Source organism: Papio anubis, chromosome 14 (genome assembly GCF_008728515.1).
Source record: "Papio anubis isolate 15944 chromosome 14, Panubis1.0, whole genome shotgun sequence".
NCBI classification, from domain to species: domain Eukaryota; kingdom Metazoa; phylum Chordata; class Mammalia; order Primates; family Cercopithecidae; genus Papio; species Papio anubis.
The window spans coordinates 70,281,283-70,295,489 of NC_044989.1; the positions used below are offsets into that span (position 1 = coordinate 70,281,283).

The following is a 14,207-nucleotide window of genomic DNA, read 5'->3' on the forward strand; positions in this document are numbered from 1 at the left end:
TTAAGGAAGACTAACAACAGAAATTTGTGGTATCTGAATATATTTTATATTTAAATCTTTAATCTGTTTGGAATTTATTTTGATGTTAACCTCCTCACTCTCTTGCCATTTTCTGAGTAATCCATTCTTTCCCCAAGGATTTGTGGCATTATCTCCTTTATGTGCTAAATTCCTATCTATTCTTAGGTCTGTTTCTGGGGATTTCTATCCTGTTCACTTGATTTGTCTGCCTATTCCTGTATTAGTACTACACTGTTTTTAATTATTGAAGCTTTATAATACAATTTAATATCTGGTACAGCACATTCCTCCTCATTATTCTTCTTTTTCAAAAATTTTGGCAGTGTCTCACACATCTATTCTTCTAGATGAAGTGTAGTCCCAGCATTAAAAAGAACACTGTTGGGAGTTTTTTTCTTGGAATTGTGTTAAATTTGTAAACAAACTTGAGGAACATTGACATTTTTTGTTTGGAGGGTTCATATCCAGGAATCTGCTGTTTTTTTCATTTACTCAAATATTCTTTGTCTTTCGACAGAAAGTTTTATAGTTTTCTTCCCATAGATCCTTCCCAATCTGTTTTAAATTTGCTCCCCAGTATGTTATACTTTCTTCTTGCTATTGCACGTGAGATATTTTAAGATCTGTGTGCTTGGACTTCGCAAGTCAATACGTATTTGCCTCTATTTTTATTTTCCTTTGGCCCTTGCAGTAGAGGTCAAGGAGGCAGGCCCAGGCTCTTCAGAATGCTTGCTCCTGCAGCAAGCAGAAGTGAGGCAGCTGCCTCTCTCCCAACCGTGGAATCCTTTCTACCCCTGCCTCTCCATGATGTGAATAGGAAATAAAGGAATCTTTTATTTTGCATTCATTGGCTTTATAAAACCCTTGCTAATTTTGTAAATGTAAAGAAATAGTACCTTTAGCATAAGCATTTTCTGTGTTTCCACAGAAAATGGATTAGATTTTCCATTAATTATTTTAATGACAAAAGAGGTCCATTTTCTTCAAGGAAGTGTTCAGAAAAATGGATTTTGCCAGATAGCTTCTGTCTGCCTAGTGAGACATTTTTTAGTTCCTATTGATTGTAAAAGGAATATTATAGGGCCATTATTATCTGTGTTTGCTCACAGTAAATCTCCTTCTACAGAGGAAGCTAGGATTGAAAGGATAACTGCTACCACATACAGAGTACTCCCTGTCAGACCCTGACCCAGGGGCTTCCATACCTTGTCTCAGTCAGTACCCATGGCAGCCCTCCCAGGCAGGCACTTGTCACCCTCTTTCTACTAATAAGGAAACTGAGGCTACACAGAGTTAAGTAATTTGCTCAAGGTCACACAGGGAGTAAGTGGCAGAGCCAGGATCTCAAACATTTACTGTTTTTTTAATACTAATTTTTAATTTTTGTGGCCATGTGGTAGGTGTGTATATTTATGGGGTGCATGAGGTGTTTGATACAGGCATGCAATGCATAATAACCACATCACGTAAAATGTGGTGTTCATCCCCTCAAGCATTTATCCTTTGTGTTACAAACCATCCAGTTCTACTCTTCCAGTTATTTAAAAATATACAATTAAATTATTTTGACTATAGTTACCCTGTTGTGCTATCAAATACTAGGTGTCATTCATTCTTTCAAGCTATTTTTTTTTTAAACCCATTAACCATCCCCATCTCCTCCCCACCCCCACCACCTTTCCCAGCCTCTGGTAACCCTCCTACTCTCTATGTCTGTGAGTTCAATTGCTTTGATTTTTACATCCAACAAATAAGTGAGAATAAGCAATGTTTGTCTTTCTGTGCCTGGCTTATTTCACTTAACCTAATGATCTCCAATTCCAGCCATGTTGTTGCAAATGACAGGATCCCATTCTTTTTATGGCTGAATATTGCTCCATTATGTATATGTACCACATTTCTCCAGGCATTTACTCTTAATCACTGCATTAATGTTTGGTTGCATAGTGACTGAAAGAGTCAGAATATTTTCTAAAAATTTAAAATAAAAATCAATAAAATTTGGGATACTTAAAACTTACTGAAGAGAATCTATAGTTGTACCTAAATTCGTCATTACTAGTTATAGGCCATACTTGCTTGGGAGCATGACTTATTATGGTTCAAAGATTGGTTTCTTTATGCTGCTGTAGACCAAAGGTATATCAGCCTATTCAGAATAATTAAAGTTATATTTCTGAAGAGTCAGAAGGTGAAGTTTGTTAAAGTTCATGACCTAAGTACAAAGCAGTGTGGATCAGTGCTAAAGGAAGAGGCAGCCAGGAAGCTGGGAGGTAGCTCTTGGCAACAGAACGAAGACTGTCTGAAGAAGATGTGATGGGAGGAGAGCCAACTGCAGGGGTCAGATTGAGGTGTTGAGTGGCTTCCTGTTGAGCATATATGGCAAAACCCCTGCTAGTTCCCCAAACGGGAGTTTGACCTGGTTTAAAATGGGACAGCAGGGCAGGGAAGTAGTCAGAACTGAGAAGAGAATGCTGAGATGGGTGGTGGTTCTGCTTGTTTTGGATCTGGGAGCTCCGTGGGTACTCAGGGCTGGCAGAGGGATTCTAGATCCCAGGAGTTTGTGTGTGTGTGTGTGTGTCTGTTTATGTGTCTGTGTGTGTGTCAGGGTTGGAGAGCCTTGGTAGGAGCTGTACGTAACAGAGGGGTCTGTTTGCTTTTTTTGGTTGAGAGATTGGATTTCACTACTATATGATGGAACTGAGTCTACTTAATATATTTCATGGCCGGGCGCGGTGGCTCAAGCCTGTAATCCCAGCACTTTGGGAGGCCGAGACGGGCGGATCACGAGGTCAGGAGATCGAGACCATCCTGGTTAACACGGTGAAACCCCGTCTCTACTAAAAAATACAAAAAACTAGCCGGCCGGGGTGGTGGACGCCTGTAGTCCCAGCTACTCGGGAGGCGGAGGCAGGAGAATGGCCTGAACCCGGGAGGCGGAGCTTGCAGTGAGCTGAGATCCGGCCACTGCACTCCAGCCTGGGTGACAGCGCGAGACTCCGTCTCAAAAAAAAAAAAAAAAAAAAAAAATTTCATTGCTCTCCTGTGGTTGGCCCAGGCACCAGTGTGGGGATGGCTGCAGGCAGTGGCATGTGGGCAGGGGGCAGCCATCAGGCTGCAGCTGTGAGGCGCCAGAGAAGGCCAAGGCAGACCCTGCCAAAGACAGAGTTGGCTTTGGGTCTCTGCAAAAATCCAGAAAGAATTCTGGTCCTATTTTTGTAGAACTAGGCCAGAAAACACTGAATGAACAAGTATTAGCCTCAGCTGGAATTAGTCAAATGGCTTATTTCTAGTTTCACAACTAGGAGTGTTCTTTGGAAACCCACATTTAGGTAGTGAAAATTGCACTTTCTGGGCAAGACTCCTATAAGGCTAGAAATGACAATGCTTCAAAAGATGACTTTATTATATTTTTATCAGTGGACAAACTTCCTAAAAAAATTCACACACTCATATCTGCATATAAACCAACATCATAAAAGTACTAATATGACAATCATGCAGACTGAATCATGCAGTCTTTGCAAATAACAAGCTGACTGAAAAATATCCAAATATAATTTTAATTTTTGAACTTTTTCTTCTAATTCGAAAATTAGCTCACACCTGTAATCCCAGCACTTTGGGAGGCTGAGGCAGGTGGATCGCTTGAGGCCAGGAGTTCAACACCAGCCTGGCCAACATGGTGAAACCCCATCTCTACTAAAAATACAAAAATTAGCCGGACGTGGTGGCCGGCACCTGTAATCCCAGCTACTCAGGAGGCTGAGGCAGGAGAATCTGTTGAGCCTGGGAGGCAGAGGTTGCCGTGAGCTGAGATCACGCCACTGTACTCCAGCCTGGGCAACAATAGCGAGAACTCTGTCTCAAAAATAGAAAAAGAAAAAGAAAATTAGTCTATAAGTTTTATGACAAGAAATAAATTAGACAAATTTATAAATGTATAAATTATACTTTCTCATAGTGTTTCTAATAACATCTATTTTCATGGCTCTTGTTGAAGAATATTATCCAAGATTAACAAGTATGTTTTACATACAAGTTTTCTTCCCTTCCCCTCCCCGTCCCCACCCATTGCAGTAGTGGGAGGAGCAAACCTGTAAGGTGAGTCTTTGCTATGACTCTGCCACATGGACAGGTTTTCAGAACAAGTGAAAGACTTACAAAATAGTAAAACCCGTGTCCCATTACCTCTTCCTAGCTCAGAAAGGAATGCTGTACTCCCCAAGCTTGCCAAACCTTAGAGTGCCCTTGGAGAGTTCAGGACTACTTCCTCATGACCTAGAGGAGGCAGGAGGCTCAGAAGGAAGGAAGTCTGATGCCTCGCTTACTAGACCTGCCTTGGGGGAACATCCTGAAGTCTCCCTAGAGAGTGTGAATTGACTTCTTACATTAATATCATGCATATTCACCTGTCCTATAGCTTTCTGAAGCCATTTCCTTTTTTTGGTCTACATTTCAACTTTTGCTATACCAGTACAATTCTTAAGAGGAAAAACGGCAAACCTATAAGGCATTGCATTGTTTCCCAATTCAGCTGGAGGGTAGCCTCCTAGACTCCAGGAAGCTCTGCTCCAGGTAGGTTGTGTGTGGGCAATGAATGTTATCTAAAACCTGAAGACTCTGAGTACTGCTGATGGTGCAAAGATGCAGTAGAGATGGACTCTGTCCTCTAGAAGCTTAAAGTCTAGTTGAATAGATGACATAATCCATTCAGCAAACACTTATTAAGCACGTATGTGTTTGAGGCACTGTGGCAGCACAGCAATGATTAAGCTACAGTCCTGACTTTCTAAGGAGACTGTAGTGAATCGTTAAGTAACAATTACAAAACAATTCAGGCAGTACAGTGAACTTCCCAGTGAATAGTATAAACAAGTGATGCTGAGAAAATAGAGGAATCACTGTAAGCTAGGATGGCTTGGGAAGGCTTTAAGGAGGTGGTAAGCTTAAGCAAAAACCCCAAATCTTAGCTGTTTCTTACATTCACAGAATCTTCCAGGTTCTAGAATAAAGCACAAACCATTTCAAGGAAATGTAAATTTCTAAATTGGAGCAACTCTTGTGCTCTCTCTTCAGTCAGTTGCCATGTCTGCTTCTTCATCTAGCTCTTTTCCCTCTCCCACTCCATGCCGTTGCATCGGTCTGACATACTCCAAGAAGAAAAAGTATAAAAAATGACTCAGTAAAAACCCCCCTCGCTTCCTTCCTTATCTCTGTCTGACTGTTCCTTGCCTTCTCCCTGCCTAGCCAGTTTCTTATGTGTCGTTCCAGAGTTTGTCTACATACAAGAAAACATGAATATAGATTCTTGTTTTCCTCCGCCTTTAAGATAGCATGGTATACTTACAGTTTGGAATCTTGCTTTTCTCCACTTCACAATATATCTGGAAAATCTTTCCTAATAGGACATAAAGCACATTCTCATTCTTTTTGATAGCTACATAGTACTCCATGGTGTGGATGTAGCATAATTTATTTAACCAGTTCCCTCCTGGCTGGTCATTTGGGTTGTTTCAATCTTTGCTATTACAAATAAAGCTTCAACAAATAACGCCACAGATATATATGCTCCTTGACTTATGATGGGGTTATGTCTCAAAAAGCCCATCATAAATAAAAAACATCCCAAGTCTAATATGCATTTAATACTTCAATAAACTCATTATAAATTTTAAAAAATTGTAAATTGAACCATCGTGAATCAGGGATCATTGCTGTATATAGTATTTACATATGTGAATGACCATATAATAGCAGATATTATTCCCTACCCCAACGCTTGTATTATCAACAGACTTAGCTTTGAAAACCTTGGATTTTGCTTCTCATTGGTTTTCACCAGAATTGTCTGGTTCAAAATATGTTTATTCAGCAAGAGGTCATTGGTAGCATTTGCCATAGCAAGGGCTGGGCAACTTCACACTCTTTTAGAACTCATTCTGCCTGGGGTGCTTCTGGCCCACTGTGAAATCTCAAATGCTGCCGTGGTCTTGTTTTCATAGACGGGCTCATCTTCGCTTGTGCCTGGAGAAGCTGAAGGGGCTGGTGCCACTTGGACCTGAATCAAGTCGACACACTACGTTGAGTTTATTAACAAAAGCCAAATTGCACATAAAGGTAAGTGTATTGTTGGGATGCTGCTTTATCCTTACCTGTTCAGTGAGAGTTTGTCTGTTGTTATATCTCCAGGACAGTCCTCTCCCCAGAACTCCTCCAGTCTGGCTATTGGATGAATCACAGGTACCTCAAATGCAACATATTAAAAACCTAGCTTAGTGTTTCTCACTCCCATGCACCAGAGGTTAAATGGTCCATCCAACTCTCCATCCAGTTGTACAAGCCCGAAACTCAGGAGTCCTTGATAGCTCCTGCTCCTTAACCGTATATATCTAGGCCATCTCCAAGGCCTAAATATTTTACAACCTGGTCTACTTCCATCTTCATCCCCACTGTCTACTGCAATAAAATCCTCAGAGGTCTCCTTGTATCCCTCTGGGTCCCTCCCGTCTGCTTTCCATGCTTCCTGAGAACAGTCCTTTCAAGGTGCAAATCAACATGTGACCTTGTTTAAAATTTTTCTGTGGCTCAGGACAAGCTCTGTCACCTGGCCTGCCCCAGGCTCTGCCTTGCCTGGTCCTCACCTGCCTCTGCAGCACCATCTTGTTCCCCAAGTCCCCTTTCTCCAGCTCTTCTTCCAGTCCCTGGCACTGTCGTATTGTCTTACTTTAGGGCCTTTGTCCATGCTGTTCCCTTCTACTTATTCTTCAGATCACAGTGCAAGTCTCTCTAGCTCAGAGAATCCTTCGCTGACTTTCCCGACTCAGTGACCTCCTTCCTGTGGACAGGTGGTCCAGGCACTGGGTATCTCTTAGCCCTGTCATAACTGACATTTGACAGTGGTTTGTGTGACCACTGGGTTGTCTCAGTCCTTAGACTATATGCTCCACGAGGCAGGGGACTGGGTCTTTGTGCTCACCTCGCAGCCCCAGCACCTCCCAGGGTGTTGGGCACAGAGTTGACACTCTCTATGCTGCCTGAATAGCGAAGGGTAAGGGGAGTTAGATTCAAAGTCTGCAGAGCCAAAATCCCTGTTTAGCATGTTCGTATAATCATATTATAGTTGGACAAATGTTACTTTAATTATGGTTAGTAGCCTACATTCATGACAATTCTGGGAGAAAACCTCTATTTAAAGCAAAACAGCTACAATTAAACAATCTTCTTAATTATCTGAAGAATATGAGAAGCTAGGGGGCAGATTTGTAAAAATGAGTATTATATGGAAATGTGTTTTCTAAACTCTTCTGTTGGACAAATTAGAATCAGGACATCAAAAGGGACTATTATTTCCTGCTAACAAACAGAAGTTAATTGAGATTTGGCATGACACAAAAAAGTGCTTATGTAATTGGGACATGTACTTGAATAAACATAGTTTTAAATGGAAGCATGTTTCTTAAGCTCCCGTCACGTGCAGTTTTCTAGTTCAGAGATCAGGTGTTCAGGGGATCGCTGCAAACAAGGGAGATCAGGTTGGGGGCTGCTGCCTGCAGTCTTTTTGATACTAAAACTGAGGGCTACCAGGGTGCCACCATGTGAGAGCTCTCCCCCAGAATCCCTGTGACAGGACAAGTACCCCCAGCACTGGCGATGCTGAAGAGTCAGACGAAGCCAGGAGTCACTGGCCAGTCGACTTCTGTCTCAGGGAGAAGCTTGACGAGTGGCACCAGAAGGCGTCTGAGGAAGTTTGGCGCATTCTACTGCTAGAAAGGAAGACGCGGGGGGCATTGACCATTTAGAAATCTCCCTGTGGGGCCCAACAACTACCCCTTTGACTTGCAGAAACTTGAAGATTGTGACAGAAAAGCCGTTCACCAAATAGACCAACTTCAGCGAGAGCAGCGACACCTGAAGAGGCAGCTGGAGAAACTGGGCATTGAGAGGATCCGGATGGACAGCATTGGCTCCACCGTCTCCTCGGAGCGCTCCGACTCCGACAGGGGTGAGCCCCTCTCACTCTCCTCCTGTCTCCCTTGTCCTCTCCCACTTCCAGAGCAGGGGTTCAGTGCTGCAGACAGGAGGCAGAGTGTAAGAAGAACTAAGACATTGGGTATGATGTAGAGAAGTCGAACAGTGTGACCTGCAGTGACAGGTTCCTCCTCCCTGCTAACAGTTAGGTGACAACCCACAGAAGGGTTTGATTGGGGTTGGTTTTCAACCTGAGTTTGTTTTGTTTTGTTTTGAGACAGAATCTTGCTCTGTCACCCAGGCTGGAATGCAGTGGTGTGATCTTGGCTCACTGCAACCTCTGCCTCCCGGGTTCAAGTGATTCCACTGCCTCAGCCTCCCAAGCAGCTGGGATTACAGGCACACACCACAATGCCTGGCTAATTTTTGTATTTTTGTAGAGATGAGGTTTCACCATGTTGGCCAGGCTGGTCTGAAACTCATGACCTCAAGTAATCCACCCACCTTGGCCTCCCAAAGTGCTGGGATTACAGGCGTGAGCCATCACGCCCGGCCAAATTTTTGTATTAGTAGAAACGGGGTTTCACTATGTTGGCCGAGCTGGTCTCAAACTCCTAACCTCAAGTGATCCACCCGCCTCAACCTCCCAAAGTGCTGGGATTACAAGCATGAGCCACTGCACCTGAGTTTTCTGCAGAGCGCTTTCATCAGTGTTCTTCTCTCTTGTCCTCCCTGCAGAAGAAATCGACGTTGACGTGGAGAGCACGGACTATCTCACGGGTGATCTGGACTGGAGCAGCAGCAGCGTGAGCGACTCTGACGAGCGGGGCAGCATGCAGAGCCTCGGCAGTGACGAGGGCTATTCCAGCGCCAGCATCAAGAGAATAAAGCTGCAGGACAGTCACAAGGCATGTCTTGGTCTCTAAGAGAATGGGCACTGCGGCTGCCTCCTTGAAGGTTCTCCCTGTTGGTTCTGATTAGGTAACGTATTGGACCTGCCCACAACTCCCTTGCACGTAAACTTCAGTGTCCCACCTTGACCAAAATCAGCTTTGTAACTGTTTTCAAGGAAGTGCTTAGGATTGTGGGTTTCTGATTGCATCCACTAGCTTCTCTTTTACTCGCCATAAAAATTTGTCTCTGAGAGACTATACATTCCAATCAATTTGAAGCATCCAAGAATTCTTAGACCGAGTAAGCAATGTCCACATCTCAGCAGTCCCCCTCTTTGCTCTCCTCGTGTCCTCTCCCAGACCTTTCTTCCAGTTTTCTGGCTTACTATGTTACTTGCCTAGGAGGAACGTCCAAGTGTGTCTTGTACTTAGGAAACTGAAGGAAACAAACTTTTGAAATTGAGATCCTGATCTCAGAACTCCAAAGTAAGCTTTGAAAGCGGCATTTAAGAGCACTTAACCATGGACCTCACCACCAGTGAGGAAGTCAGGAATACCTCTAGAAAACACGCCCTTCACACTGCGCATGCTCATTCCCCCGACGCACCGCGTGTGGATGGGAGCAGTATTTCTCACTTTAAAATGGACACCTTGATAGTGTGTCTTTGGGGTTGCACAGCTCATCAAAGTTCCAAATTGTTTGTTCTCACAAACAAAACGGTACAATCTATTTTTGTGCGATGTTCTTGGGACCTCGTTGTGTTCTGCTATCTCGAGGCACATTCTCCCCTCCAACTTTGTTAATGCTACTTGTCTCTGGAACATTTTTTTTTCCTACCTCAGAGATAAATGAGATCTCCATTTCCCACTTAACACAAAGTGATTATCCTTTTTTTCCCCCCAAATAAGTGACATTTGGTCCAATTATAATCTATTTTCCTATTGAACTTTCAGCAATAACTGAGCTGTGGCACTAGCAGCGCTAGTAGCCATTATCAGTGAAAGAAAAAGTCCACGTTTCTACTCTGTTGCAGGTGAACAGGAGAGGATGGTACACCGTTACTAGAACTCCTCTCCTTATTGATTATTTTTGGACACACCCAGAAACTTCTTTATGGAGGCTTTTGGGTTGATAGTTTAAAAGGCTGATTTTTCTTTTTGGTTATGATTTCTCCCTTAAGTGGTCTCCAACTTTGTAGCATTTTTATTTAAGCTAAAACAGAGCACATGTATATGTACATAAGACACATTAAATCTATAAATACTATTTATTCATTTTATATAAACTAATGTAATGGAAAAAAAATTCTTATGACTTTGTGCTTTTATAGATGTTCTAGAAACTTTGTATGTAGGTATCTACAAAATTAGTTCATTCCCCTGAATATTTTTGCATTCATATTTTTGAGGTCTTGATGTTTTCAGCCTCTGGCGAATCTTTTTCATTGAATTTGAACCATTTGTAAAATCTGTGATGCTGAAGCAGAGTGTGTCACAAAGTGATGAGAACATTCCTAAAATCCATGGACGCACTGCGACCTAAGGGCTCAATGGCTGACTCGGCAGCGGGCAGCCACCCCCCCGCGCGCCTGCTGGCCTGCGGTCACTCGCACACCACAGCCTGAAGCTCCCCCAGCGTCTGCACCTCGCACACAGCTAAGGTCAAAGCTCAAACGCGCTCCCCACGGAAGCTCATTCTATGCCCGAAGAGCAATCTCAAAAAGCAAGATTACTTTTATGTGTTTTAAAAAATGATTCTTTAATGTATTTTTCTAAATGTTCTAATTGGAAGTAGTGGATTCTTAAATGATTCCAAAGTCATCTGTAATTCTTCTGTCTTTGTTTTTTCTTCATTTCAGCTTTGGCTGGGGGGAGGGGCAGGTGACACAAAGGATTTTTTTTTTTTTTTTTTTAATTTTTGGAATCTTTTCCAACAACCAGCTAAAGATTTGCACTGAAATACAACTTGTATGCCTTTTGCATTTTTAAAGCCTGCTTCCTGGATTTTAAGCAGAGTGATGGTGTTCACAGAGCCAGCTCAGCCTGTAACATGTTTGAAAAAGATATGTCTGCACTTTGAGGTCCCTTTTGAATGCCATTCACGAGACCTCTCAAGCATTTTGTTTCATTGCTACATCCAAGCGCCTCACAAGTCCACGATGCGGGACAGCATCGAAAGCTCAAGACTTTGGAAAAAGCTTGTGGGCTTGCACTGGGGGAGGGAAGGGAACAAAATTTGTGTACTTCTTTGTTTAATTTAGAAATAAGGCATCCAAGAGATGCCATTATTTTCTGTGTTTCAATTGTTGTGCCTTTGAGTTAAACTGCATTTTTGTCTTTTGGTTGAAATCTGAAATGTACTGTCCCAATATAAAACAGTAATTATTTGACCTTTGCACTGTTTGTCTGGTCCTTTTCAATTTGATTGCATATAAATGTGGAACTTGATAGATCTCTATATTTTTAATGCACTTGTGATAAACTGACAGCAGGGTTAGACATTACTTTCAAAGCTCGAGGTAGACCGAGTCAGCATGCTAGACAGGCTTCTCTCTCTAACCAAAACTGTAATCTTCAGGACCAGCAAACTCAGCCCAAGGCAGCTAATCCCCTGACCCCATCCTCCGCCCCCGCTGCTGACCAGCAGCCCTGGTTTGCCAGTCTATCCTCTCTCATTCACTGATCCACCAGCCTGACTGCTAAGAGCTATAGTCTTTTTAGTTGTTTTGTCTTTTTAAGCAAGATGAAAACCTTTCTAGTAGGGATTTGGGGTTGGGAGGGGATGGGCAAAGATATAAACCCCAGCCTTTAAGACTTTGACAATTGTACGTAAATATAGACGTGTATAAATATAGGCACATGCATATTTTTATGTGAAAGTTGATTTTAAAAAACTAAAAAAATCTAAACTGCACTCTTATTGATACCATCATAGTGCAAGTGGGAAAAATAAGAGTATGCAGTCTAATTTAATTTCATTCAGTGAGAAAATATATATGTGTGCTTCTGTAACATCCTGAAAACATAGCTTTCCATCCCCTGTTGGCTTTGAATGTTGGGCCGAGCACCCAGGGTGTCTTTATTTTGGTTTTCTTTTGCTAAGCAGAGATCTTGAATTCTTCAAGGTGCTGATAGCAACTGCTGGCTCCTTTCTGTAGTCACACACCTAATGCTAGTTTAGTGATTCCAAATGCATCACATTTTTAGGCAGGACCTAGATTTTCCCAGTCAACCCAAGATGAAAATAATTTCAGTGTTGATTCAGAACTGAACGTGAAGTAGGCCCTCATCCTGCAGTTGGCCACTTGAGTGTTTTTTTGTTTTGTTTATTTTTTAAGGTGGGCATTTTCCTTTAACCTCTACTTTTTCAAAAGCAACAAAGGGGCCTTGACCTAGGTTTCCTGTGGGCCTCTCTTCTGCATCCCCAAAGTGGCCAAAAGCAAATCCTGGGGGCTAAGAAAAAAGAAAAAAGTGTAAACTAGGTAGGATTGTGATGCTCAAAATAACCGTCTAGCAATATCTTAGAGCTTGAGAATGGATTTTGTGGGCTTATTTCTTCTTGCCTCTTCCCCGTCCTTTCAAGAGAGAACTTATTTTTGAAAAGTGTCTATACACACACGCGCACACACACACACACACACACACATTATTATTTAGGTTTTTATACCACACTGTATTGGCAAGAATACCACTATCATTGTCCTTTACAGTCTACTTCTTCCCCCAAGTCTTGGTCTTTTTTTATTTTTTATTTTTTCATGAACCACACAAGAGACTTTAAAATCCTGGTCTTTTCTGTTTCTTCTTTGTTTCCCCAAGTTTGTCTGCACCTCTTTGCCTTCCCTGAGTGTTGAACATCAGGTAGTAAAAGGCTAAACGCGATTTCCTGCACGTCAGTCTATTCTTTTTCTATGTTTGACTCCAGTGCAGCGTGTTTAGCGTGTCTAGTAGCTGGCTACTCCTATTTAAAAACTCTTCCTGGTTGAAGACAACCTAAAGGCCCTTTTCGATGAGGTGGTTTTCTCATTCTACATCCTCTGATATCTATAGACTGTAGGATGCTTTGCTTTCAAAGATAACTGGGTTAGAGGGTGGGGTGTGAAATAGGTGATTTATCATGATTTTTTTCATTATCAATATTACATGGATGATTTTTCTCAGATTCTTCTGAAAGAAGAAATTGACAGGCACTGCTAGATTCAGCTATTGAATGGCTGAAGAGATTGAGTATCTGACCTTTTCTCAAAATCATAAAGTGAGAAATCATAAGGCACCCGATTTTAAGATTTATCCAGATTTTTACATTTTGATTTCTTCTCTCTGGGGGGGTGGCAAGTTGAGGGAGCATTCTTCATTTTAGCTTTTACCTGACAACCAAACTTGCCTTTACCCCCGTCCCTAGAACTGGTGCTCTTGGAATATTGCTGTTAACCATCGTTTTGGGGGGGCCATCTTCCTAATGCTACATATAGCCTGACAGGGGAGCAGCAGATGAAAGGGTATGCTATTCTGTTTCCAGATGTTTCTTTATGTAAATATGACGCCAATGTAAATCCTGTGTCAAGACCATAGAGAATGGTGCTTTTTACTACAGTTAGCACATGCATTTTTAGAAACTACATGTTTTAGAGAATCTTTGCTGTGTATATGTAAACTGTATTGTTCAACCGTTAACAAATAATAAATTATTTCATTATTAAAGAAATTGTGGTCTTTCTGATGTTTTGTATCCCAGTTTGCCCTTTCATGGTTGTCCTTGCAGAACTGCGTTCATCAGATTTCTTTTTTTCTTTTAATTTAAGGGAAACATCACTAGCTAAAAGTTTTCAGCCCTTGGAGCCTGTGATGAGGATTGAGATTGTGTAGCTCCAGTTGAGCCCATTTGTTGATCAGAATTAGCCACAGTCCCACCCTCTCCACTGCCCCATCATCCCACCTACTGGTTTCACCTGCTGGTTCACTCGCTCTTGGCTGACTTGCCCTTTGTTTTGGGTGTCTCTGATGATGCAGGCAGTGCACTGGGGCTGTAAGCACTGCCAAGACTTCCGCGTCTTCCGAGCAGCCTGTAGCCTGGGAAAGATATGCACACAATTTAATGCGATGTAATTAGTTGTGGAATAAAGTTGTACGGTAAAGTTCCATGAGAAGTCAGAGTTGGTGCATTCGAGCTAGGCCCTGGAGGAAGAGTGAGTGTTTGCTGGGAAAGGAGCATTACTGGGAAGGAGAACATCCAGGGCAGTTGAGGCAGGTGCTTAGGCAGGGCAGAGCTTCGTGGGGCTGCGGTGTGGCCTGGAGGCTGGGGCACGTGGAAGGAAAGACCTC

At 42.5% G+C, this 14,207-nt stretch overlaps 1 protein-coding gene across 4 annotated transcripts in view; it reads left to right on the top strand.

The window, feature by feature from the left end:
- The window catches only part of MXD1 (MAX dimerization protein 1), a 28,356-nt gene extending 14,766 nt beyond the window's left edge, over positions 1–13,590 (top strand). For 2 of the 4 annotated variants that reach the window (XM_021924906.2, XM_021924907.2), the window contains exons 4-6: positions 6,027–6,264; positions 7,867–8,026; positions 8,731–13,590. In XM_021924906.2, coding sequence (XP_021780598.1) covers positions 6,027–6,264; positions 7,867–8,026; positions 8,731–8,918 — 586 coding nt within the window. In that variant the 3' untranslated portion in view covers positions 8,919–13,590. The remainder of the gene's footprint in view (positions 1–6,026; positions 6,265–7,866; positions 8,027–8,730) is intronic. The other 2 variants (XR_002516715.2, XM_003908770.3) reach the window with 2 other exon arrangements.
- The last annotated feature ends 617 nt before the right edge of the window (positions 13,591–14,207 follow it).